The 26,038-nt window shown below is 49.8% G+C and overlaps 1 protein-coding gene across 2 annotated transcripts in view; it reads left to right on the top strand.

The window, feature by feature from the left end:
* TMEM266 (transmembrane protein 266) overlaps positions 1-26,038 on the top strand; it is a 124,671-nt gene that overhangs the window by 64,352 nt on the left and 34,281 nt on the right. For both annotated transcript variants that reach the window (XM_060617944.2, XM_060617943.2), the window contains exons 4-6: positions 8,890-9,044; positions 12,020-12,093; positions 25,298-25,354. In XM_060617944.2, coding sequence (XP_060473927.2) covers positions 8,890-9,044; positions 12,020-12,093; positions 25,298-25,354 — 286 coding nt within the window. The remainder of the gene's footprint in view (positions 1-8,889; positions 9,045-12,019; positions 12,094-25,297; positions 25,355-26,038) is intronic.

Raw genomic sequence — 26,038 nt, forward strand, 5'->3', positions numbered from 1 at the left:
CTTCTTCCTGTGGCATACCAGCTGGATCCCAAGCCCTGTGACCTGGGACCCTTTATATTTTTAGTAGGCTAAGGCTTCCAGGCAGGTTCTTCTTGATGCCCCAGCCAAGCAATAAAGGTTTAATTAAGATTAAAAAAATTTCCTGGCGAAATTTTCCAGGTTAGCTTCTTTTCTGTAGTCCAAAACCTCAAAGATTTTTCTTTGGTTAAGAAGGCAATAAATCCACAGATTTATTATTTCTCAGCCAAATAAACCGCCCATCCACACGGACTCTGACAGGTGCAGGGTATACAGCTGCAGGCTACCACTAGGTGGTGTCAGAGTGCCTCTGACCACCTTTACCCAATGCGTGAGAGCTGCCTGGAATTGGCAAAGTGTTAAGCCCGAGGACAAGTTCCCCAGGGAAAGTGAGCTGCATTTATGGTGTTGGAGGGTCCTCAGTCATCTGTGGAGGCACCTGGAACCCACACTTTGGCCAAATAGAAGAAGGGGCAGTGTGGTTGGCTCAGGATTTGCCTTGCCAAACCACAGCTCAGAACCAAAGAGCTGGATAGAGAATTGGAAAACTATAGCCCACTGGTTCCCATCTGGTTAGGAAGCTTACCCAGGCATCCCTACTGCAAAGCATGGCAAAAGGAGAGTCTCAGATTTGTGGCCAGTTTTGAGAATTGAGGACTCTTGAGGTAGGAGGGGCCTTTATAGCCACTTGGTCCAACAGCACCCCACTGCCTAATAAGTCAGGTTGAACTCTGTAGCAACCCTTCAAATGTATGTGGACAATACCCTTGGTCCCCCCAGGTAGGAGCAGCCAGTCCATGGTGTGTATGGGCCTTTGTATCCCCAGAGGGGGGTTTTGTGACTCACCAAGGTGGGTGATGGCTCCTACCACCCAGCCTCAAGCTCTTACTGCCACACCCTGCTGTCTTTCCCAGAATTGGCCTTTCAGAGGATGCAAGAAACCTGAGATTCTTGGACAAGCAAATGTCAGATTGCATTTGACCCCAGCTGCATGCTGTCCTCTCTTCCCCAAGGCAATGGGGCTAACCTTTAGCTCTGATTGCAGAACTGAAGCTGCCAGTATGGAAACCAATTTCTTTAGTTCCCACAAATGGCTGAGACGGTCATCTCTCACCTCCAACCTGAGAGTTCCTGTTACATGAAGTAGATTTATGTGCTCATATTTCTGGGTCTGTGTGCACCGCTGTGGTTTGCCTCCTGGAATTGGATGCAGGAACAAAGAGGATGCCAGACCGTGCTTTTCCTGTTGTTCTGGTTCTCCCTGGGAGAGAAAGAAGCCTCAAAAACCATTTCAGATATTTAGCAAAAAGGTGTCCCTGTGGGCATGGAGTTATCATCACTAGTGGATATTTGTCTCTTTGGAGAAGTCCTATGTGTGTGAGCTCATTCCCTCTCCTGTTTCTTTTCTCCCTTTATTTGTTTTGCTTTTCAGAGTGGACTAGTACTAGGAGCTGACTCCTTAGTCAGAATTCACTTACAAGGCTTCAGGCTCTGTGAGATGAAGGCCTTGTCCACTCTCATGTGCTCATCACCTAATACAGTGACATTTAGGGGGCACATAATAACCATGCATGGAATGGAATGAATGTCAAGACTTCCTTTATTTAGATAATTAACCCTTTTTCCAATGCCCACATACCTAAATCAACATCATAGTAGATACGTATTATAGGCATGTAGTGAGCACTATGTTATGGGCTTTACATATGTTATTTTTAATATTTTAGAACAACAAGCCTGCAAAGGAAGATAATACTCCTATTTGGGGGATTAGGAAACTAAGGCTCAAAGAATACACTCAGAGTTCAGTCAGTTGTGGGGCCGTGATTTGGAAATTCCAGGTGTGACCCAACCCAATTGGTGGAAGAGTCTAGCTTTCCCCACCATTCATTAACAGCGGAAAAAAATGGAAAGAATTGCCTTAAAACAACTAGCTGAGTTAACATTTGTAAAGTGCTCAGAAAAGCTCCTGTTTCATAGTAAATGCTGTATAAGTGTTTGTTAAATCAGTAAGAATCAAGCATAGGTCAATGCCAGAGATTGGATTAAAGTCAACCTCATGGCTTTCACTGACAGTGTTTTAATCATCTGGAATAAATACAGTAAAGATGAGTAAAGTGGGGCCATGGGGTGTTCTGTGGACATTTGGCACCGCCACCAAGTCTGCGACATCCAGCCCCAGATGTTCAGCATCACAGAATTGGAGCACTTGGGGCCAGGAGGGGACTCAGAGTTTGAACCTGGAACCCAGGTATCCTTTAATCAGTGAGATCATCAGTGAGATCCAGAGGGTCCATGCACCCCTTAGAATGTTATGCACAGTGTTGTGGTTTCATGTATTTTCCAGGCATAGGGCCAAAATTTTCATCTATTGTTAGAGAGCTCTGCAGCTTAGAAGGGTTCTGAGGTTCAGATCTAGCAGTGCCTCCCAAGGTCAGCATTTAGGGGCAGGTAGGGAATCCCAGTGCTCCAGACTTCATTCCGCTCCCACTACCAGACAGACCTCTGACTCACTCCACCCCCTCCCTCAGCTCCTTTCTTTGGAGACTTGATGGGATGAAAATCACAATGTAGGACTGACAAGGCCATCTGGTCTGGCTGCCTACAGGGAAATAGGTTTTTCTGTAGCCTGCTACCTCCTCTGGGGACACCATGCCTCTCCACTGCCTGTGAAGCACCTTTTTTGAACAATTTGAAGGTTCTCCACATTCCCAAGACTCTAGCCACTGCCTCTTCTCCTATTGTGCATCTTCCCAGCCACACCAGCCTGGCAGTCACGGTGGCCCAATTGCTTAGTGGATTGCTAGGGCAGGAGAGGCCACTCCCCACAGGAGCAAAGAGCCCTTGCTATCCTGGCACTTGTGTTTCTGCTTCACCTCGCAGAAAGGGGCTGTTCCAGTGCCAGGCTTGGGAATGCTGCCTGATGGAGCAGTGACCTGGAGATGCCTGCTTCTGGCCACCCCCGTGGCCTTACCTCACATGAAAAGTACATCAGAAATTTGCCAAAGCTCTTTTTAATTTTCTAGAAGTTATTCTCTCAAACTTGTTATCAAGGTAACTAAGAATATAAAGCAGAAGCAGCAAAGGTACCCAGCCTCCCCTCCCACCCAGGATTTCTCTGAGGCCTCAGGAACTAGTGGAACCCACGGTAGAACACCTGCCTACCTGCCAGGAGATGCCATCTGGTTGTTGGTATTTACAGACTTTGGCAGCCCAATCCTGCCTCCTGGAGCTGTCCCTTTGCTGTTGCTGTACCAAGATATGAAATTGGGAGACGCCTGCCCTCTGGTGACAATTCCAGGGATAACACCATCTTGAGAACCAGCGCCAGGGCCTTGATTGGGCTGGATGCTGAAGGAAGTATCTTCTCTAATTAACAAGTCAATGCTGATTTCCCTTCTGGCCCATTAAGCTCCTTGAGTCATTATTTAACCACTCAAGAGTATTTCGAAACTGGACACATTCTATTTTTCTGCTAAAACACAGTCTCTTAGGAATGTCTGAGTCATTTGAATTTCACAGGAATTTTATTAGCAGGCTGGAATTTCCAAACAATCCCTCAGCCAGAAAGTCTGCTGCTTCAACCCATCTTCTGTCCTGGAGGCTTGGAATCCATGGTCCTGCTCTTCAAGGAGCTAGAAGCCCAGAGCCTTCTTGGATTCAGGCTTCAGCCTCGCATCCATGGCTAAGGAAGGCCTTGGCACTCCCCACCGCCCCCCACTCCTCGCCCCCAAATGCACACAGTCAGGGGCGCCTGGGTGGCTCAGTCGGTTAAGCGGCCGACTTTGGCTCAAGTCATTATCTCACGGTCCATGAGTTTGAGCCCCGCGTCGAGCTCTGGGCTGACAGCTCAGAGCCTGGAGCCTGTTTTGGATTCTGTGTCTCCCTCTCTCTGACCCTCCCCCATTCATGCTCTGTCTCTCTCTGTCTCAAAAATAAATAAACGTTAAAAAAATTTTTTAAAAATTAAAAAAAAAAAAAAAACAAATGCACACACTCAGTCTCAGTGAGTGTCCCTGCCACCTTCTTCCCCCTCCAGAGGACCTGCCTGCCTCACCACTCCCTGGGCCTGGGTTGGCACCTGCTTGCCTTCATTGTCTCATCTCTCTTGCTCCCAGACTCCCCTTGCTGTGCTCCATCCATCTCCTGAAATACCTGTTACCTCTTGCTAAGTTCAAAGCAGTTCTCACTTAGATCACTTGGGATCTCACTGAAATGCAGACCCTTATTCAGAGGGCACGGAGAAGGCCCAAGATTCTGCATTTCTAACCAGCTCCCAGATGATGCTGATGCTGCTGGTCCCTGGAGACCTAGGGCAGCGGTTCTCAATCTCGGCCGCACATTGGAACCCCCTAAGGAGATCAAAACATTCTGAGGCCTGGGTCTCAACCCAGAGGTTGTGGTTTAAGTGGTCTGATGTGTGATGTGGGCACTGGAATTGTTAAAGCTCTCTCGGTGGTCCTAGGATGCAACCAGTGTTGAGAACCACTGACCACAATGCAGATTCCAGCCTCCCGGCCCCAAGGCATCTGCTCTTCATCAGATACTCTGTCCCTTTCTTTTATAGGTTGGCTTCCCTCCATCTTTAGTTCAGTCCATCTCCCTGTGTATTACCCTGGGGTCCTGGGGTTCACATACACCATGATGCAAATTGTACCTCTTGAACCTGTGCAAAATTGGGGCTTCATGAAGTCACTCCCAGGTGGGCCTGGCTGAAGGACTGGTAGTTGAAAGCAAGTGTGAGGGGACTGTGGAGCTGGCACAGAGTAGAAGAACAGGATTAGAGCAGTGGGGCACAGGCTTCGTTCTGCAGCTGCCTTGGGGTTCTTTGGGAACCATGTGCATTGCACCAAGGACTGTAGAAATGCCTGCAGCGTCTGCCCTAGGTGGGGTTTGTTAAACCACACTCTGCACTGAAGGAGGATGTCTCCACTCAGCCCAACTCCTGGCTCCTGTTCTGGTGTTTATTCTGTCAGACGTTCTTTGGGGCTGAGTAGAATTTTACCATGAAGAGTCGCTGTTTAGTGTACATTTCCACCATGTCCCCGGATATCACTCCCTCCAACTCTTTCTCAAATGTCACTTTCTCAGTGCAGCCTATGCTGACCGCCTTATCTGAAATGTCACCCTTTATGCTCTATATTTCCTCTACAGTACCTACCACCTGTAGTAAACCACATAATTTACAAACATAATTTGTTATGTTTGTTGTTTGACTCTCTCACCCACTCAAATGTAAGCTGTCCAAGGGTTGTTGCCTGTTTTGATGACAGTGCCTCTGTAGCAACGTGGTGGGTACTGGCATTCATCTGACTCCCAGACCTTCCCCTGCCTGGTTTCTGAATCCTGCCACTTGCCTGATGCCCTGCCTGGCTGCACCCCGAGGCCAAGGCATGCTGCAGTCTCGGGGCCAGGCCCGCTATTGCTGACTGCAGACTGTGGGTGGCTGCAGACACCTGCCAGTAGTAGCTCTTTACCTGGCTGTGAGTTCCCAGTCTCAGCCACCCCACTTCACACCTACATCTTTACAATAACCAGACCTTGGTCCGGTTAGGAAGTTTTGCTATCCGAACAAAAAAACAAAAATCAACATTTCAGTGGTTTTTTTTTTTAATTTTTGTTTTTAACATTTATTCATTTTTGAGAGAGAGTGTGCAAGCAGGGGTGGGGCAGAGAGAGAGAGGGAGACATAGAGTCTGAAGCAGGCTCCAGGCTCTGAGCTGGAAGCACACAGCCTGACATGGGGCTCGAACCCACGAGCCGTGAGATTATGACCTGAACCAAAGTTGGATGCTCAACTAACTGAGCCATCCAGGAGCCCCGACATTTCAGCGTTTTAAGGAGCAACATAAAATGACTTTTCCTCCCATGGAAGCAGGTACAGATTGGAGTCTCCTGTTTGTGGGGAAATAAATAGTTTGTTTCATCCCCTTCTCTCTTTGGAACTTTGTGCTTGAGGTAGAAGGAGCAGACTCTGAGGGGCGTATCCCATTCTCCTGGGGTATACAAGGCACAGAGGCCAAAACATTCCCCGGCTTCTTCCGTTTAATGTGCAGGCCGTCTTCCTGCTCGCTGCTCACCCTGACGCCGGCCCAGGCAAACGGCCTTGCAGCTCCCCTCTTTAGTTATAACTGCAGGAGGTGCTTGCGTCACATTTCAGATGACAGTGAAAGGCCACCATTTTTAGGGGCCACAAGTAACTGGACTGGGTTTTCGAGAAGATGTGGAACTGGAGCGATGTCTGCTTTGGGGCATGGCAATGACAGTGCTTGCAGTGATCAGTGATCCGGTGATCCGGGAGAACTTGACAGGAGGGCGGGAGGGGAAGTGATGAGCCACAAGAGAGGTGTGAAAGATTAAAATAGGGCCACTGGAAAGTGGGGGCAGGAATGTCACACTGGGAGAGGAAGAAGGGGGAGTAGGTGAGACATGCAGATGAATCAGAAGAGGTCAGCTGAGTAGTGATGGCCAAAGAGATCTTACAGTTCAAAGGGTCTTTCATATCCACACGCAGCTGATAGCACCTGTGGGCAGCAGCCTCTAAGCTTCTCTGGGGCTCCGTCCCTCTGAGCTGTGAGGTGGAGGCTTCAGCACCCCTGTCCTTCTTTCCTGCCCGCCCTGGACAGACACACCCAGTCCTCTGTCTGGCAGCCCTTCTCGTGGCCTTTCCTTCACAGGCACTGGCTTCTCACCTGACCAAATCACAGCCACCCTTACCAGGCACCCTCAACACCCCTCTGCCCTGAATACAGGACACCCAGTTAAAGTTGAATTTCAAATAAACAATGAATACTTTCTTTAGTATAACTATGCAATGTTTGGGATATACTCACACTAGAAAATTGTTCATTGTTTATCTGAGATTTAGCTGGATGTTCTGTGTTTTATCTGGCAACCCTACTGAGCTCCATATGATGTCAGTTTGGGATCTACCCTGTAGCCTCTTGCTTATGGGTTGGCCCATGTGAGTCTGCAAGAAGTTGGAGAGAAGTGTTTCTGCATCAGACTTTGAAACCCATCTGCAGTGAGTGATGGAGGCATTCATCAATGGCCTTCACAATCTGGTCTCCACTCACCTTTGTCTCCCTGTCTTCTGCTTGTCCCTTAGTGAGAACTCTCTCTGGCCTGGCTGGTCTCCTCATCCTCACCCCATACTCTTGGGCCAGGTGGGGCTCACATCAGTCCCCTCTCAACCCTGTCCAAAATACCTTCTTCCTTTTCCACAATCACCTGTTGAAATCCCTCTACCCCTATTTGTGGGACCAGCTCCCTGAGGCTGGAGACTGAACCCCCGAGTCTTTGCATTCTCTTAGAACCAAGACAGCACCTGTCATTCCCACAGGTTTTGGAAACTCTCCAGAAAGACTTGAATAAGCCAAATTTCCTGCCAGGTTTTTTGAAGAGCCATGAGCTTTGTACCACCTTCCAACAACTGGGGGCTCCTTCAAGCTTTCCCTAGATGGATTCTGAGGGAGAAACTCCTCCTTGAAGCACTCACAGTATTCCTTTGGGGAGAAGAGAGCATCTCAGAATTCCCTCTTCCAGTGACACTTTAGGATTTTCAGGGCATTGGGCCCTGACCCACTTCAGCGGACGCTTGCCCTGTGTGCAGAGGATGGGGACAGCCAGCTGTCTGGGTCATCAGATAACTTTCCAACATCATCGTCATCATCATTAACAATCTATTTCAGCTCCATGGTGCTTTATAGATCAGATACATTCCCTCATTTAACTTGCAACAATCCTAGGAGTTAAGGAGTTTTACAAATGGGAGGCTGAGGCCTGAAATGCACAGATAACCTTCACACATAGTCCTGTGTGTCTGAAGGTGGAGCCAGAAGTGGGGACTCCCTGACTAGCACTGTCTCTGCTACTTCAGGATGCCTAATTCTTCCTCAAGACGGCAATGAGGTTTGGCCTCAATACCACCTGCCCCCTCAGAGACACCTCTTTTTCCTAGGATCTTGTGTTCCTGAAGGGAGTACATCAAATGCCTGCCCCAGCTCTGAGGTTTTTCACCTCCTTCCCACTTCCAGTCCTACTCAGGAAAAACTCCGTCCTCGGTGACTTGATCTCTACCTGTGGTTGTTCAAGATCATCTAGGCAGGGTTTCTGAAAAGATCTTCCATGAAGCACTAGTCCCACTAGATGCCCTGTGACATGAGGGTGCTGTCCAGCAAGTTTGGAAAGCACTGATACTATAATCCCTTTTGAGCATGATGATGTAAAATAACATATTAAAGGCACTGCAATGTCCTGCCTAGAAAAATAGCCATTTGACTTTGACCCTAATTTTCCAAAACCTATCCAACCATAGAATTATCAAGTAACAACCATTAACATTCTGTGGAACTAGGATTCCATACAACCCCTTCTGAGAAATAGGGATTTAGCTCAGATCTCTTCTTATATAGCTGAAAACCACTGAAAATTCATTCGTTAATTTATCAATCATTCATTAGAGGTGAACTGAGGGTCTTCTAAATGCAGAGTTTGTGCTAGGTTCCACGACTAGACAGACATACAGTAATAACAGCTCGTTTTCATGCAGTTCTTATACCTAGCCAGGCTCTTCACTGACCTTTGTGATCTCCAGTGTTTGCAAGAAGCCCATGAGATGTGGGTTTCACACCCACTGTAAAGATGAGGAGACTGAAACCCAGATGGATGCTGTGTGTTGCCCAGGTCAGCCTATAAACCTAGCTGCACCTTTTTATGATTGGGTTTGCTCTTTGTGATTCTACCCAGTGGCCTCTTGAATAAGGTTGCATTTTGCTGGGAAACGTAGAGCCTGGGAGGAATGATGAGGGTATGTTTGGGACCAGGGCTGTGGCCGGGATCTTACCTCCTCTCCCTCTTGTGTCCCCACAGGTCTACCTGGCTGAAGCCGTGCTGTGGGAAGAGAGCAGCCGTGTGGCAGGTATTTTTGCTCAGTGCAAGTCTCAACAGTTTCCTGGTAGCCTGTGTAATATTGGTGGTGATTCTCCTGACTCTGGAACTTCTAATAGATATAAAGCTTCTCCAGTGTGAGTAGCAAGAGAGATACATATGCAAATACATATGATGTCAATATTCAGTGTGCATCCATCAGGGGTCCCCAACCAGCAGTGCAATATGCCCCCAGCCCAATGCCACTGTTATGACCCTGGCCCCATGGCTCATGGGGATTACTGCCCGGGGAGGAAATCTGACAGCTTCTTTCTCTGTCCCCCCGAATACCTGTTTGCCCCTTTCTACCCAATGTGGCCTCTCCAATCCCCCTCCCTAGCATTCCGTGATCAGAAACTGATGAGATCAAAAGTGTTGGGGACCCCTGTATGCACTTTTCTTTTTATTGTTCCCATTTGGAATTCTCTAGGTTGGACTTTTCTGTATCTTAAAGAGAGTTCTTATGTGTGGAGGCATATCACCTTCTACTAACTAATAATAACAGCAACCACAATGATGATATGATTGCTTGTGTTTTTATCCAGCCATAATTTGGCAGTGTTATTTACACATAATGTGATCATTTTGAAAGGATTTTTCCATACATTTGACCCTCGCAGCAACCCTGTGAGGTGGCATGACTGATTTTATCTCACCTTATAGGCAAGGGAATTAAGATTTGGAGAAGTTAGAGACTTTCCCTAGGTAAGGGTCTTCAAGCCATCAGGCCATTTAATGGCATGGCCAGTTTTTTTCCCACCATAGTGTCTTGGTGTTTGTTCTAGTCTTGTGTTTATGGGAGCCTGATGCACATGGCAGTCAATGGCTTGTCTGCTACCTCTTCTGTCCTTCTAGATGTCCCATGGCAACATGGCTGTTGGGAGGTGCCCACTTCTTGCCCCCCACCCTCGCAGACCCCTATCTGGCTCTCTGGGGAGAGCCAGGTGTCTTTACTCTTGGCTTCAGATGAGTGAGCAGTTTCTGTTAGAGCTCCTGGATCCCTATATTTCCCCAATTCAGAAAGCGGATTATACAAATGCAAATAAAAAAAAAAAAGATAAAATTTTTGGCCTGCAAGTTTCCACCATTGGCAAAGTGTAGAACTATAGATCCATCCTCAAACCCAGTCAGTCATCTTAGACTTGTTTTCTCAAATGCCCCCAGTTCTTTTACTGGAGCCTCTGTACTCAGGGTCCATCAAAGCTCCTTCCATGCCCTATCAGCCCTCCCTACTCTCTAGAGAGGATGACAGGCAGTACAGAATTGCTTTTGTCTGATAAGCCTCATTGGGTTTTGTGCAGCTGGTGGCCCCTTGGTTCCAATCAAAGTATCTTCCAGCATAAAGTGACCAGCACTGATTTTACACTCAACCTGTCTTCAATTAAACCATGTTGTATACTTTCCCTCCCACTCATCCATATGTCTGCTTTTTATGAGGTCTGGCCATAACAGAGTCTTTCTTTCCCTGTCGTAGGTTATACTTGGGGCCCTCGGCTGCTCAGGTTGTGACAAGGCATTGAATAGAACTGAGAACCTGGCCGACACTGGAATTTTGCTTAAAATTAAGTATCCAGGAGATTGATTTTGGTGGGAGATCCAATAGCAGCTCATAAAAGGCATCTTAAATTCCATAAAACGCACAATCAGAGATTTATTGCTCTTCTAAAGCAAACCGTAAAAAAAGGCACAGGAATTCATTTGAGAAATAATGGGGAGAGATTTTATGTTTTCAGAATCATCTGGAGGTCTTTTCAGAGTCAGACAGGCCTCAGACTCTTGGTTCCCACTAGTATTCATGTGGCCTGGGATGGAAAGAATCCACGGTGCCTCCAGGCCCCAGCTTCTAAGGGTCAGTCACATTGGCCCAATACCAGGGGACCCTGAGGTCTCCCACCTGGAACCTGGTACCGCAGCCTCTCTCTCCCACACATGCTCCAGGTTCTGGCTTCTGCCCATTCTGTGATCCCAGAGCTTTGGGGGAGGCTCTGGGTTCCTCTCTTTCAGGTCAGCCTTCCCCACTGAGTCCTGGGGTACTTTTCTTTTAGCCCCCAGGGAATTCTGAGCTACACGCTAAGCAGGCCTGACCAGCAGAGAAGCAATGTAGGCCTGTTCTTGGCAGCATTCCTCCACCTTGTTTTGGCCCTGCCCACCGCTCTGCCTGGCTGTCTTTCAGGCCTGCCTTCTAGAAAGCATCCCCTCCCATCCATTCTCCATCAGAGCCCACCTAACCCTTGTCCTGGGCCCAGAACCCTGCTTTTGGCGTCACTACCTGATAAACTACACCTTGATTAGGCTCTGAAGTTGGCCATGGCTCCCGTATTTTAAAGGGGTCTTCCAGAGATAGCGCCTTAACTCTAAGGATTGTCTGGTGGAAGGTGGGCTGGGAGCTTTCAGGGGCTGATGGCTCTCCCCACTTCACTATGGCATCTGGAGGGCAAATGGAGCAACTTGGAAGCATGGCAGACCCCAGCTGCTTGAGCTGTCATGTTCAGGAGGTGACATCTCCCTACCAGGCCCGGCTCCCTCTTCCATGCCTTTCTCCAGCCTCACTCCAAACACCCCTGCCAGCATAGCCATCTCTACATCAGGGTTTTCACAGTGAAAATTCAAAGTAAGCTCGCTTTGAGTCCCACCCAGTGCCCAGAGCTTTGGCTGTGAATTGTGGTAAGGGTTTCCGAAAGCTCAGGTAGACTTGACTGAAGCTGCCTACTGAGCTCTGACAGCCATGAATGTCTTGATAAGCCCCCCTCTGGAGGGCTCCTTTCTGGGAGGATGGCTATAGCTCACAGCCCACCAGAGCTGATGGGACTGAGCTAGAATTCTGAGGCATGGCCTATGGGGGGACAGACAGAGGGAGGAGCAGCACCACTGGCCCCGCACCCTCCTACCAGCTCCATCACAGACACCACTTAAAGCTGCCCTGGATGTTCTCTGGCCTGATTCTGTCCGGATCCAAATGTTCACATGAGCGGGCCCCGGGCTCGCAGAGGTCTGCCTCCACGCTGTGAAGGTCCTCTATCAACGCACCTAACTCCTTGTGCCTAAAATTGGTCCATTATTGTGTTCATTGCAGTTTCCAGTGCATTCCAGTTTGCTGGCATAATTCACTGGATCAGTCTGGTCATTCTCTCTGTGTTCTTCTCAGAGGTAGGTAAAGACTGGGGCCCTGGGACTTCTGTAGGGCAACTCCTGCCCTGGGGAGACCAAGCTTTATTCTCTAAATATTTACTAGCATCCAGCCCTCTTCTAGCCCTCAAGGCTGCAAAGAGGGAGAAACAATACAGAGAACTGAGCTCTGTGCTGGGAAATGGCGCTGGAGGGGCAGCTGTCGACCCCTTCAGGGAGGCCTGGGCCCCAGGAGGTGACCCCTGCATGGAATATGAGAGGATGGGCAGGTGTTGTCCAAGTAAGGGGCGGGCGATGACATTTGTGAAGGTGAGACTGAGTAGGGCGTAGCTGAAGGAGAGCAAATGGTCATGTTTACAGTAAGGAGCTATAGATAAGAGTCTGGGCTGATGCCTCGGGGGCCTGGAGGTAGAGAGAGCAGTTTGGAAGCTGCCCCTTGAGGGGGGATGCTCAGGCCTGCAGAGGGCAGAGAAGATGGAGTCGCATGCCTGGCCAGTGGATTGAGCAGGTGCTGCAGGACCATGGGGTCTGGCTAGGCCGAGAGCTGCCCCCTTGGTATGAACAGAGGGCCACATGAACAAAGTGGTGGGATCAGGGGTGAGAGGCTCCCTTTATCAAGTCAGCCAGTAAAGCCTAAGTCGGTATCTCTATGTGTCAGGTATCTCTATGTGAGAGGTATCTCTATGTGAGATACCTAAGTCGGTATCTCTATGTGAGAGGGGAAAAGCTCCTGGGGCCTTGTGGGCACTGGGTTTAATGCCAGCTGGTAGCCCAGCATGGGACTGAAATATGTGGTAAACCAGATCCCAGGACATTGCTCTGCCTTTACACAGGGGTGCGTGACACTTCTTTCAAGCAGTTTCCAGACTGTCACAGTGATACCCTGACCTGCATTTCAGTGCTGTTAACTTGGGCTTGCTGCAGGCAGGGTCTCCCAGGGTGACTGGCAAGGCTGGGCTTTATCTTGTGAGCAGTGGCGGGTCATTGAGGGACTGGAGAGTTGCATGTGGAAATCCGGTTCTTCTCAAGAGAGCAGAAGGCTAGTCTAAGTCAGGTGGCTGGTCACTGCCCCTCTCCACCCATGTGCTCTACCACCACTGCCACAGGTCCACATTAGCTCACGCAGAGCCCCAGTGGGGCATTTCAATGGGCAGCAGGCATGGGGAGAATGGCAGGGGAGAAAAGGCAAAGAGCCTGTTGGGAAGATGCATGCACACACAGACACAGACACACACATACAGATCAGTGGGTGCTGCTTCCCTGGTGGCAAAGGGGCCTCTGGGTCTCAGAGCACAGCAGAACCTTGAAGGACAGGATGAAGTGGGAAAGGAACCTCATGAGTGAAGGTATGGAAGTACAGAATATTTTGAGACCTGATCAGGAAACTCAGGGAGTTAAAAGTCCCAAGGTCCTCTTCTGGGCCAGCTGGAGGCCCTATATGATGGCCCTCGATACCCTGCAAAAATCAGGGGAGGGTTGGGCCTCAGGCCTTCAGTCCAGAACCCTGAGTCTGGGTGTGGGGTGTGGTGGGGCTGGGCAGCAGGCGTTCCAAACACAAAGCGTTCTCTTTCCAGGCCTCGACTCCTGCAGTCCACGGAATTGGCAGGCAAGCCTGGGCCTAAAGCTGTGAATGTGGGGGCAGATCCTGACACTGCCCCTCCTGGGAGTGTCCCAAGCGGCTCGCTGAGACCGCTGCCCTGGAGGTGCCTCAGTACCCCCTAAACAGTGCCTGCTTCCCAGCCTGCTGCCTTTTTAGGGTCTTGCCCTCTCCAGCTCCCTGGCCTCTACTCACCATGATTCCCTCCCACAAACACACGGGCCAAGGCCAGATGTCTCCTTGCTGCAAACCTCAGAAAATGTGTCATGTGTCTGTGACTGCCAACAAAAATGTTTAATCAGTTGTTGCGGTTCTTCCATCTATCCCTCCGCTTTGGTTTTATTGCCTTTGCAGAATTTATTACCCATCGTGAATTTGGCATTCCCTTCCTGTCACTGCCGGAGACAAGCCACCTGAAACAGACAAGCCCCTGTGCAAAGGAATCTCAGTCTCAAACCCCCCCACTCACTCCCATTCACACATCCAGAGGGGGATGGGCCTGGGGCTTCCCACAGGCCCAGCTGGAGGAGAATGACTGTGCCCCTGACCTTGGACCTTGTCGAAGAGAGGGTTGGGTGGAGCTGTAACAAGGTAGTAAGAGAAGAGTAACAGGTGGAGCAACAGAGGGCTAGCAGTAGAGTAACAGGAGAGATCTGTCTCCCCAGCACACCCTGACCAGCATGAACACAGGGGCTGGGACAGTGATCTTGTGATGAGGCAGCTCAGCTCATGAGCCTGGGCTATCACATGTCATGGAGTGCCCAGAAGAACCAAGCATCAGAAGGGGCTAGAATAGCCTCATAGATGTCCCCCTAGCCTGTTTCTCAGAGGGTTTGGAGTTGTGTGACCGGGGCACCTCCGGTGAGAAAGGCCAGGGCAGCCAATTTCCCTGAGTAGTGCACCACGCCAGTGTATTTGTCCCCTGAAAATGCCAGTTGTACCCTTTTAAAAAATCACACGGACAAGGGGAGCAGCCTGGGGTCACACAGCCAATTCTAGCCCAAACTGGGCCCAGGCTTCTGGGCTCCTAATCTGGTCTGTCACCACTGCATATTTTTGTGGCCCTGGTGCCAGCAGGTTGTGAGGGGACGGAGAATCTGGGAGAAAGGCTGCCAGGGCCAGGAGCTGAGAAAGAAGAAGTCCAACCCTACAGTGCATCTGACCCCAGACCCAGTGCTACTGGCTCATCCTCCTCTAGTGTGACGTCCATATTACTCCTTCAAGGCTGAGTGGGAAATACTTCCTCCGGAAATACCCAGGGATATGTCTCTGGGCCACATGTGGGGGGTCTCTCCAGGACTCCAAGACTGGCTAGACTTAATGAGTAGGTGTTAATTCACAGACAAATTCTACAAAGGTTTGACCCAAAGGGCTCCTGATGCCGTGGTACCTTTTGACTTGTTCGGAGCAATATTCCACTCCTTGTCTCCACTGAGCTTTAGGACAACCCAGAATGTGGGTGTGACATTTTACAAGTTGGGAAACTGAGGCCTGGGAAGGTGTGGAAAGCTGCCCAGGGCCTGCAGGAGTGACAGGCTGGACCAGAAGGTGGGTGTGTAAGTGCTCTATGTCGTCCTTTGCCCATCTCTGTGCTCTGAGGGCTCCTTCAGGGAAGATGGGTTACTCCGTTCTGTGCAGGCCCCAGAGGACAGATCTAGACTCAAAGAAGGGAAGCGTGAGGCTGCTTTGGGCTCAGTTTGAGGACATCTGTTCAAACAGGCTGTGCTATTTTCCAGTGAGACAGATGCTTCTCAAAGTGGTAAGAGCGAGTCTCCCTCAGTCGAGCAGTCTGTGTGGGGTCCCAAGGTGACCAAGGCGAAAGCGGGTGCCCTCGAACTTTTCCTGGGCCCTGATATTCCAGATGGCTCTGAAGCACCCAAGAATGAGCAGAGCCTTTGGGATCCAGATGGAGAATTGTACAAATGGTGTTTGCAAAAACCAGGCTGCCCCACCCTTGGCTGACACCAGGACCGGCCAGCCACGTGCAGCCAGGGGGTCCAGCTGCTTCTCTTCCTGACTGTACAAGGATTTAGGGCCTGACCAGACTGGGCCACCCTGCAGCAGAGCTCCAGTGCAGGCCATGAGGTGTTGGCCCTGTCCCCTAATGCTGGGTGTGGGGGGATCTGGAGAAGCCCAGCTCTTTTCCTGGAAGAAGAAAAAGCTGACCCATGGCTGGCCCTCTAGATAGGAGCCTCAAAGCAGTGGTGGCAACAGCTGCTTCTTCCTTCTCCTCCTATTATTATTATTTTATTGAGGTAAAGTTTACATAATATGGGGCTCGAACCCACGAACTGGGAGATCATGACCTGAGCTGAAATCAGGAGTTGGATGCTTAAATGACTGAGCTACCCAGGTGCTTGCACATAACATAACTCCTTAAACTCTACCCTCTAGTGCATTCAGTGCATAACCAGTGTTGTACATGACCTCTTTCTAGTTCCCAAGCATTTTCCTCAACTCTCAAGGAGGCCCCAAACCCATTACGCAGTCACTCCCCATTCCACCTTTACCCAACCCTTGCCGACCACTGATCTGCTTTCTGTGTCTGTGAACTTAACTCTTCAGGATATTTCATATTAATGGAATCACAAAATACATGGCCTTTTATATCAACATGTTTTCAAGTTTACTCACATTGTAACATGGGTTAGTGTTCCACTCCTGTTACGTCTGAATACTATTCCTTTGGATGGATAGACCACGTTTTATGTTTCTACCCATCAGTTGATCAAGGCTTCTTAGGGCCACCTCCTCTCCCAAGGCAGCCTCTCAGTCTTGAGGGAGTGTGGCCTGCCCTGTTACCTGTGCCGTGTGCCAAGAGGAGGCCAGTGCCAAACTGAACTGAACCAAGGCCTCCTCTTAGCAAATCAGCAGTCACCCCAAGATTCTGGATTCATGAGGGGGTCCCCCTCCTACCCGCTGCTTCCAAGCAGGAGTGAGCCTCAGTAACCACACAGAAGGCAAGAGGGTGGTAGAATGCTTTATGCTGAGAGATGAGGATGCCGTTGCGTACCTTCAGAGCCCCATGAGAACTCAACAGAAGGGAGCCTGTTTGGCCACTGACTTGCTATATGTCCTTGGGCAAGTCACCGCCTCTCTCTGTGTCTTGGCTTCCCCCATCTTTGACCTGAAGGAATTGGAGCTGTCCTAGAGGCTGCCTTTCTGACCCCACCTGAGGTGGAGCCACTGCTTGCCCTCAGGGGAGAGTTTAATTTCTGTCTCCCTTTCCAACTTCCAGAGAGGTGGAAGGAAATCAGGGTCCCAGACCTGCCTCACCCCCAGCCGAGGGAGTCCCTGCCCATCCTGCCACTTCTGACTTCCCTTGCCCCATCTGTAACGTGAATAGCAGCTGCCCCGCCACCTCACGGGAAAAGCCCGTTAGGTTTATGAACATGCCTTAAACAGACTGAAGAGAAAGAAGTGGGTAAGAGCCCAGAGCAGTGGACTTCTAGAGGGACCAGACTTGATTTAGAAGGTTCGATCCTGGCATCCCCAGCCTGTGCCTCCCGCCTCTGTTGGGCTGGCACTAGAGCAAGTCTGCAGTGACTTGTTGCTGCTTTTTCAGCACTGCCAGCAGCCCTTTGTCCTCATACCCCAACCAGGCCCCACCTGGTACTGTGCAGAGATAAAAAAAAAAAAAACAATGCCACTATGCAGGGTTATGTGGACGTGAAAGGGGGTAACTCACATTATAGATCTGTTTGTGTGTTGTGACACTTTCCTGGAAGATGGCAGCCAAATGTCTCATTTGTAAAGTGAGTATATTATAACCGTTTTCCAGTAGATAGAGGCGCCATAGGGTCAGGAACCTCCCCATTTGCATGGAGGTACCACATAAGCTAGTGGAGGCCCTGTCAAATTCCATGTACTTATTTTGGAAATGCCTGTGATTTCTGCCTGGAAGGACTGTCCCGCTTGCTACTGCTTTTCTGACACCTTCCCTTCCTTCAAGGCTCAGCCCAGGTCCCCCTCCTTCACCTCTTTCAGGCATCCTGTCCTCACCAGCCCATGTAGATCTCCCCTACTCTGAGCTGAACCCATTGTTATTTCACTCCCTTGGGCCCAGGTTTTGCCTCCCCTTCTGCTGTGAGCAGTAGGACAGGAGCCTTAGTATATTCTTCTGTCTCCCCTGATCACCTGATATGGGACTGGGCATCTAACACTCATCATTGAAGGAGTGAATAAATATTTGAGAAATTATTCTTCAAAATCTCATTTCCATTTTTTCATTTGCCACGACCTTGGCAGTGATCTTAGGGAGCGTGAAAGTCGGATACAGAGATGAATTTTCTAGACAAGTTGGAATGTACTACTTTAGATAGTGTCAAGCTCACTGTCATTGGAAGTTTGCAGGCTCAGGCAAATGACCCACTCATTGAGCTACTGGATAAGGGATGAAAACAACAGAAAGGGGTTGGGCCATGCGACATAACATTTAAGGTTCTCCCTCCAGCTCTGAGATTCTAGGAATAATTTCAGGTCCAGAATGTTCCGCTTACCTCACATCCTTTATTTGTTTGTTTGTTTGTGTTGAGAGAAAGAGAGACTGAGGGAGTGGGGCAGAAAGAAAATCCCAAACAGGCTGCACACTGTTAACACAGAGCCCAACTTGGGACTCAGTCCCATGAACCGCGAGATCACAACCTGAGCCAAAATCAGGAGTCCTATGCTTAACTGACTGACCCACCCAGGTGCACCTTACCACCACATTCTTAGGAACAACTGATCTGGGCAAGTGGGGAGAACTGGGATAATACTTCTAACTCCTGGAGGAGGTACCTAGTAGGAAAGAAGCCTGTCCTCACTGGCCCTTGGCCTCAGAAGCAGACTGGGACCTCATTCTGGGCCATCAGGGTAACATTCAAAAAGAGCTGGGAGCCACCAGACAAGAGAATCCATAGGTTGGGTCCCTGGTGACTTCTCATGCTTCATCTACATTAGAGTAAGCACTGAGGCTCTATCCAATCACAAAATAATTTTTTTTTATGAAATAATCTTCATGTTTACAAGGATAATTCTGGCTATTGTAGAAAATTAAGAAAATATAAACAAGCCAAAATAAGAAAATAAAAATCACCCATATTCTTATCACCCACAGACAACCACTGTTAATTTGGTCTATGTCCAGTGAAACTTTTTCAATGGTCCAGTCAAGTTGACACATAAAATTAACCATCATCCCTCCTAATACAGAGGCACTTGACAAATGGAAGCTCTTATTTATTTATTCATTTAGCCAACATTTCTAAGTGACTCTGTGATGCACTGTAGGTGGTGCTGGGTTGTAAGTTGGCTGTAGTTGGCTAGGAAGCAAATGTATGTATTGAGAGAGCCAGGAAAGGAGCTTAAGTTCAAGCTTAAGGCAGTCATGGAAGACCTTAGAGGGGAAGCAATCTGTCTGCAGATGTGTGAGCTTCCAGGTGGGTGAGATAGAAGGACCTCAGACGGCAGTCACAGAATGCAGAAGGGCAAGAGCCGTGAGCTGACACCACGTGTCTGGTTGTTGACTATGGCAGTGGAGGTGGCAAGACGTCCTGAGAACCCAGGCAAGGCCAGGTCACAAAGGCCCCTCAGTGCCTTGCTCAGGAATTGGGGTCTTGATCCAAGGGCGGTGGGGAGACCCGGGAGGCCTCCAGGCAGAAGAGGGACATGATGGGGAATGATGAAATTGGCTTTTTAGAGAAATCACCCTGAGAGCTGGGTTTGGAGGAAGGAGGAAGACTGGAATTTGGAGACCATGTAGGAGGCATGGCTCAGCTGTGCAGGGTTAAAGGTTTGAACCAGAAAGTGCAAGTAGAGGTGGAGGAAGGGACAAACTGGAGATGAATTAAAGAGCTGTATTTTGTGGGACTTGGGAATGTTCATCACTGGTGGCCAGGGGTTGGGAGGGAGGGTAGCAGTGGAGAAGACAAGACAGAGAGGGGATAGTGATGGGGTTTGCCAAGTCAGAACTACAGCAGGAGGAGGCCTAAGCCGGACACATGGACTTAGGGGGCTTCAGGATATTGGTGGGAGTTGCAGCCAACGGTACGATCGTCCAGGGATGTGGGGAGGAAAAAGAGAAGAAACTGGAGCCCTGGGAAATAATCTTGGTATGGAGGGAGGAAAAGAAATCTGCAAAGGTAACTGAGAAGATATAGGCAGGGCAGTGGGAGGAGAACGCAGAGCATGCGGCTCCCTGGAGAGGAAAGAGGAGTCCTTGAAGAGCAGGGATGTGCTCAGTGCCCCACACGCTGCCAGACTAAGATTAATTGCAGGACATCATCCATGAGATCTGACAACAAATAGTCATCAGTAACCAAGGTGTAAGTGGTTCCACTGCTGTGGTGGGCTCATGTCAGATTGCGGTGGGTTAAGTGGAGACACCTCTTCAAAACCTGGGAGAAGAGAGAGGAGAGTGGCTTAAGGGAGACATGGGGTCAGTGAGGGATTTTTTAGAATGGAGGAAACTAAAAAGGTTTCTAGGCTGAGTGGAAGTTCTGGAACTCAACTTTGCACATCTGTGTGTTTCAGTCTGCCTCCTTACCCCAGGGTGGGCACAGAGAGCACACAGTCAGTGTTCAAGGGACTAACATTTGGTCATGTGGTCCACCACCCCATTCTCTACCCTGCAGGTCTTGTACCCATTCTTTTAAGGTAGCTGGGAACCTCCTGTCAAAATGAACCTAGCACCAGGGACCTGTGAACCCATGTCCCCCAGAGGTATTGGCTATTGCATGTGGAGGGGGCTCACATTTAGATCCCTAGGCAAGAGGCCACCCTCCTGGGGAGGGGGCTATGTCTGGCTCATCGTGCTCTGTCTCCATGGGTTTTGACTGTGTGCGGATAGAGGAGTGAAGCTGGTCCCTCTGCTCCTGTTTTGTCGATGCCTAAGCCTAGGAGACACTGTTGTACTGCCCCACTATCACCCCTCAACCTGCACTTGTTACCCCAAAACCTTTCTTCTGCACACCAATTCAGGAGTGCTTTCAGCCCCTCCCACATTTCTTAATTTTTCCTCATAACTGGAATGTGGATTCCACGTTTTCCTCTTGCTGCTCTAGTTTAACTCTGGGTCTGGGGGTTACTTGGAGGAGGGAGCCAGCAGCTCTCTTTGCAGGGAAAATTTGCCCAAGAGTAGATTTGTTCCTTGAAGAAGTGCTTGGGGCCAGCCCTCTGCACCTAGTACGCACTGTGGGTATTCCTTAGGCCAGCCTGCACCTCCCCACCCTGGCCAGCTGCAGGGTTACAGGGACACAGGCTCAGGGCCAGGCATGCACTGCCCCGTTCTCCCCCACTGGTAGGCCTGGTTTCAGAATGGTTTTGCAGAGAGCAAGGGTGCCAGCCCCCGCTCAGCTCACCAAGCTGTGAACCAGGATCTCCCTCTGCCTGGAAAATTAGTACCTTTGAAAAATTCGCATAGAGGCATCTTACAGACCAACAGGTGCTTCTGCCTGTGTCCCCCAAGGTTCCCAAACCCTAGGAGCTCATCAGACCCTATCCCAGGGTGAGAAGCTCAGTCCCCTAAAACATGAGGCTTGGGCCTCAGCAGGAAGGGCAGGAGGCCTTGCTGCCACCTGACTAACACAGGGCCTGGAGCAGATGCAAGGTTCTCACTCTGCCCTCCTGTTACCTGAAGCCTGAATCCCTTCTCTGGGGAGAGAAGAGAAGTATCCTTCCAGAAAACAGGGCTTTCTGAGGGTACTTGTGGTAGAAGGAAGAGGGACTTGAGGACCCTGTTTATCTGTTTCTCCCTGAGCCTGTTTCTGCATCTGTAAGATGGCATGAGAACTGGGCTTATAGTAATACTCAAATGATACTATCCATGAAGTTTTGCTAAGACTTTGGCCTATCTCACGTGTCAGAGCATCCTTGTCTCCTGAAGGCAAGGTTGGAACAAAGGAGGCTGAAAACCCTGAGTTCCAGGTGGGAAAGAGGCAGGTTGAGCTGAGGATTTGGGTTCCCTTGGACCCTTCCTCAAAGCCCTTTGCAACTTTGGGGGGCAGGATTGCAGGACCGAGAGTCCTAGGGGTGGGAGTGGGTGATAAAATAGTCCCACCTCATTGCCCTGCACTTGTCTTTCCCCGTGGAGCTTCGGGGAGGCAGGCGGCATGGGGTGCTCGTCGCCCTTTGTTCCAGCCGATGTCACGTGGTCAGTAAGGGCTGGTCAGAAACAGAAAGAGGATCAGACTTTTGACTCCTCATATAATGCTCTTTCTCCTTCTTGCATCAGGGCATGCAGCCTCCCTGTTTTCACTCGTGAAATTGTCACTTTATACATCCCTGTGGTTCTGGTGGACGCCCTGGGGGAAGTTTGTTAAAAACGCATGCTCCTGGGCCCTGCACCCAGAGATTCTGATATCTGGATCTCCATGAGACCCCAGGAATCTGCACTGTAGACAAATCCCCAGATGCTGCTGAAGCAGGGTGTCCTTGCCTGTACATTGAGAAACATAGCCTTCGCTGGATTGGTCAGCCCTTGGCAGGGCAGTGTGGCCAGGTCCCTGTCTCCATGGATGAGGGATCCCGGCAAAAGATGCTGCAGGGGAAAGCCACCAGGTGGGGTGTTTCAGAGCTGCGTTCTCATTCTGGCTTTGACTCTGATTTTGGAGCAGCTGTCTCCAGGCCGCCATTTCCCCATCTATGCCAGGAGGCTGGACCAGGAGGTGTTTCCACGGCTGCCTTTGGCTGTTCTGTTTCCATGGGCTGGGTTAGGAAGGAAAGGCTTCCCCAGAGGAGGGTGAGCTGAGCCAGGCCTCAGAGGATAGATCCCACGTGGATGAGCCAGCCTGGAGGGAGGCAGGTAGCCAGTGCTCCAGCTGTTCTGCTTGTTTATACATCACTACTTCAGTCATCCACCCATTAAACTTCCATCCCTTCCTGGAGCACAGGGCTTCATGTGTGATGCCTGCTCATCCCCTCATTGGGGGGGGGTGTCTGGCTGAGTCTCATGCCTGGCCAGCTCCCTCTTCCTCCCCCAACCTCATATCCCCTGGGCTGCTGCCTTGTTTATAGAGAAGTGAGATGATTCCTTTTATATGAGGTTCCCAGAACACAGTGAGGCTCAGAGACAGAAAGGAGAATGGTGGTTGACAGGGGTGGGGGGGGGGTGGGGGGGTGGGGAGGGAGAGGGGGTAGTTAGTATTTAATGTAAATGATGAAAAACTTCTGGAGATGGATGGTGGTGATGGTTGTGTGACAATGTGAATGTACTTAATCCCACAGTACACTTTTAGAAATAGTTAAAATGGTAAAATTCATGTTCTGTGTATTTTACCACAATCTTGAAACAGAAAAAAGAAGGAGGAGAAGCAGCAGCCAGAGAAGTCCTGTTTGGACCAGGCCTTGTTCCCCCCTGTCCTGGCCTGGACTTTTTGCCTTGGAAACCTCACAGTTGGGAATTTGGAGTAGATGTGGCTGGTGTAACATTTCAGAGGAGACAAACACCAAATTTCAATGTCAGCACAAGTTAGAATGAACAGCAACAACAACAACAAAAAAAAACCCAGGCCCATGTGTGGTGTTTTTATGCCACTTGAGTGTAACATGCAGAGTCAACTTCTGAGTCCAAATGTCAGCTCACCATGCAATGCCTGAAGGACCCCGGGCAGCTTCCTTAACCTCTCTGAGCTTCAGCTTCCCTTTCTGCAAAGTGAGAATCACATGTAAGGCGGGCTGGCCCACGGCCTGGCACCTATTGGTATGAGTACATGGCAAAGGTTAGTTTCATAAAGAATTGGAAGATTCATATCCTATAACCCATCTCTCTGGCAGAGAGGAAACTGAGGCCCAGAGAGGGGATTTGACTTGCCCAAGGCTACACAACCAGCCTGTTACTGAGCTGTAACTTCAGGATATCTTGGACCTCAACCCAGATTTCTCTCCACTCACTTAGAGCTGTCTTGCAGTGAAGCATGGGTCCTCCAACCTGTAGATAAGGAAGCCATGTGGGAACGGACATCAGGCTGCTGTATGACCCTCTCTGTTCTCAGAGATGCCACCTGTGTCCCACCTACTCATGCCCTCGTGGAAGTCAGGATAGTCTTTTCTAAGGAAGAGGGGAATTTTATCAGCTAAGCCTTTTTGTGGCATAAATGTGGGTGAAGATCCGTGGGCTTTCTGCAGCTTTGTTGAGTCCAGATGGCTGGCCTTGTACTGCAGCATGTGGGAGAAGGGACACCACCTGGTGTGAATTACTGTGAACTAGTCATCTTGGTTTAAGGAAGGGCCTACAGACAAATGTACCAGTAATATGAGACCAGCTTTTAAATATTCTCTTTGTAGAAAGATGTACTGTTGGTGAGGAAGCCTCTCCTGAAGGTACGGCATTGGAGTGAATTACTGAGGGTTTTAAGGAATTAGTCATTCATGCATGCATTTGTTCATTCACTCAAACTGTATAATCATTCAGTGTCTACTCTATGTCAGGGATTTGGGGTAATGGAGAGAAATCAGTGTCTCTTGAGCCTTGATTGGGGGATCACGGAGGTAATCACCACAAGCTACGATGAAGTGTAGTGGAGAGTTATTGGTGTTCAAGTTCTACAGGAATGCCAAGGAAAGAGGCACTGAGCCTGGGGAATGTGGAAGAACTTCACAGAGGTGACACTCGAGCAGATGCCAGAAGGACAGGAAGGCCCTTTCCAGGCAGAGAAGGGAAATGGCCCTGATGGTTAGCACATAGGCCAAGCTGCTCCAACAAGAAAACAGAAAATACAATGGGGCTTCAACAACGCAGGGTTCATTTCTCTCTCACAGAAGGACAGGTGGAGTAAACAGTGAAAGCAGACATGGTGGTGTGGGGCTAGTGGGGACCCAGGATGCTTCATCTTGCCCTGCCCTCCCTACCTGAAGATGGTTCACCACCATACCTACACACCCACATTCTAGTCTTTGGGAAGAGGGAAAGAGGAGAAGGAACCTAGTGCCTACAGGGCTGGGAAGTATCGTCTTTGGCTACGTAACCATGCTAATTATCCAATTATTCTTGAAGAGAGAAGAGGGCCACTTGGGTGGCTCAGTCAGTTGAGTGTCCAGCTCTTGATTTTGGCTCAGGTCATGATCCCAGGGTCATGGGATGGAGCCCACGTCAGGCTTTGCACTGGGCATGGAGCTTGCATGAGATTCTCACTCTTTCCCCCTCTCATCCTCCCCCTCCCTGCACTTGTGCATGCTCTCTCTCTCTCTCTCTCTCTCTCAAATAAAAAGAGAAGAGATTAAAGGGAAGAGGAGTGAACTGTCAGTCTGCCACATGCAAAGACAAGGTGAAAGAGGAAAGAGCTTGCATGTTTGTAGATTTGTGGCATGACAGGAGTGCAGGAGATGACTCTGGAGAGGGAGACAGGTTTGAGTGTTGTTTCAAAGGATCCAGGTATATTCTGCACTTCAGGGTGTTGAGCAGGGGCAGGTGGTGGGGAGGGGTTGCACAGATGGTGATGGTGATGCAGACTGGAGCTGAGGCACTCGACCTGTGGTGGAGAGGGCATGTGGTCTGAGAAACACTCAGCAGATAGTGAAGACGGTTCCCATTACTGAATAAGGAGGCAGCGGCCCACCCTGATTCTGAGCTCCAGAATCTTCTCTGCTAGGGGGAGGGGCAGGGGCTGGAGAGCAGTAAACATAACCTCTTCTTTCATTTCCTCTCCTCAGACTGTTCTGCGGATTATAGTACTTGGGATCTGGGATTACATCGAAAACAAAATAGAGGTAAAGGCCAGTGTCCACACCTACCCCCTACCTACGCTTAGCCATCCTGGGAGCTGGAAAATGCCACTGTCCCACCCACCTCAGGGTGGGAGCATCAAAAAGGCCCTGTCCTCCCACACTGGATGCAGGAGTCCCTGCAGCTGTGCTGTTGAGGGTCGGGAGGCGGGCAGACTGAGAAGGTTCCTGGCAAAGAGGCAGTCTAAAACTTCTCTAAATTCTGCAAAATTTGAAAAGGTATTCTTGAATCATTTGGAAAAGCTGTGAAAGGTGTTTTCAAACAAGTAAGTCCACTCTAAAATGGCCTGGTGGTTGGAGAGCTGGGCAGGAAACCATACAGGCTCCTCCCAGCCTGTGTCTCTGTAGAGCATCCAGCTGCTCTGCATCATGTAGAGGGTGGGGTGCAGTGGGTGGAGATGAGGTGCCAAGGAAGGCTGGCTGTTGCTGGGGGTTTTGTGCACTTAGGACAAGGCAAAGTGGTTAGTGTCTGCTGCCCAACTGCTTCCTCACCCCCAACCCCACCCAACATCCACATTTTAGCCTCTTTGGGCCTAATGCTGGGAGCAAACATAGAGGCCTGGCCCATGGAAGTCACAGATCAAGGCCAAGCTGAAACAGGCAGATAGAAGGTCAGGGCCCAAGGCTGTATCGCCCATGCTGGGCCCCCTCCTCTCCTAGCCCTGCCTC

This window comes from Panthera onca, chromosome B3, assembly GCF_046562875.1.
Source record: "Panthera onca isolate mPanOnc1 chromosome B3, mPanOnc1 haplotype 2, whole genome shotgun sequence".
NCBI lineage: Eukaryota > Metazoa > Chordata > Mammalia > Carnivora > Felidae > Panthera > Panthera onca.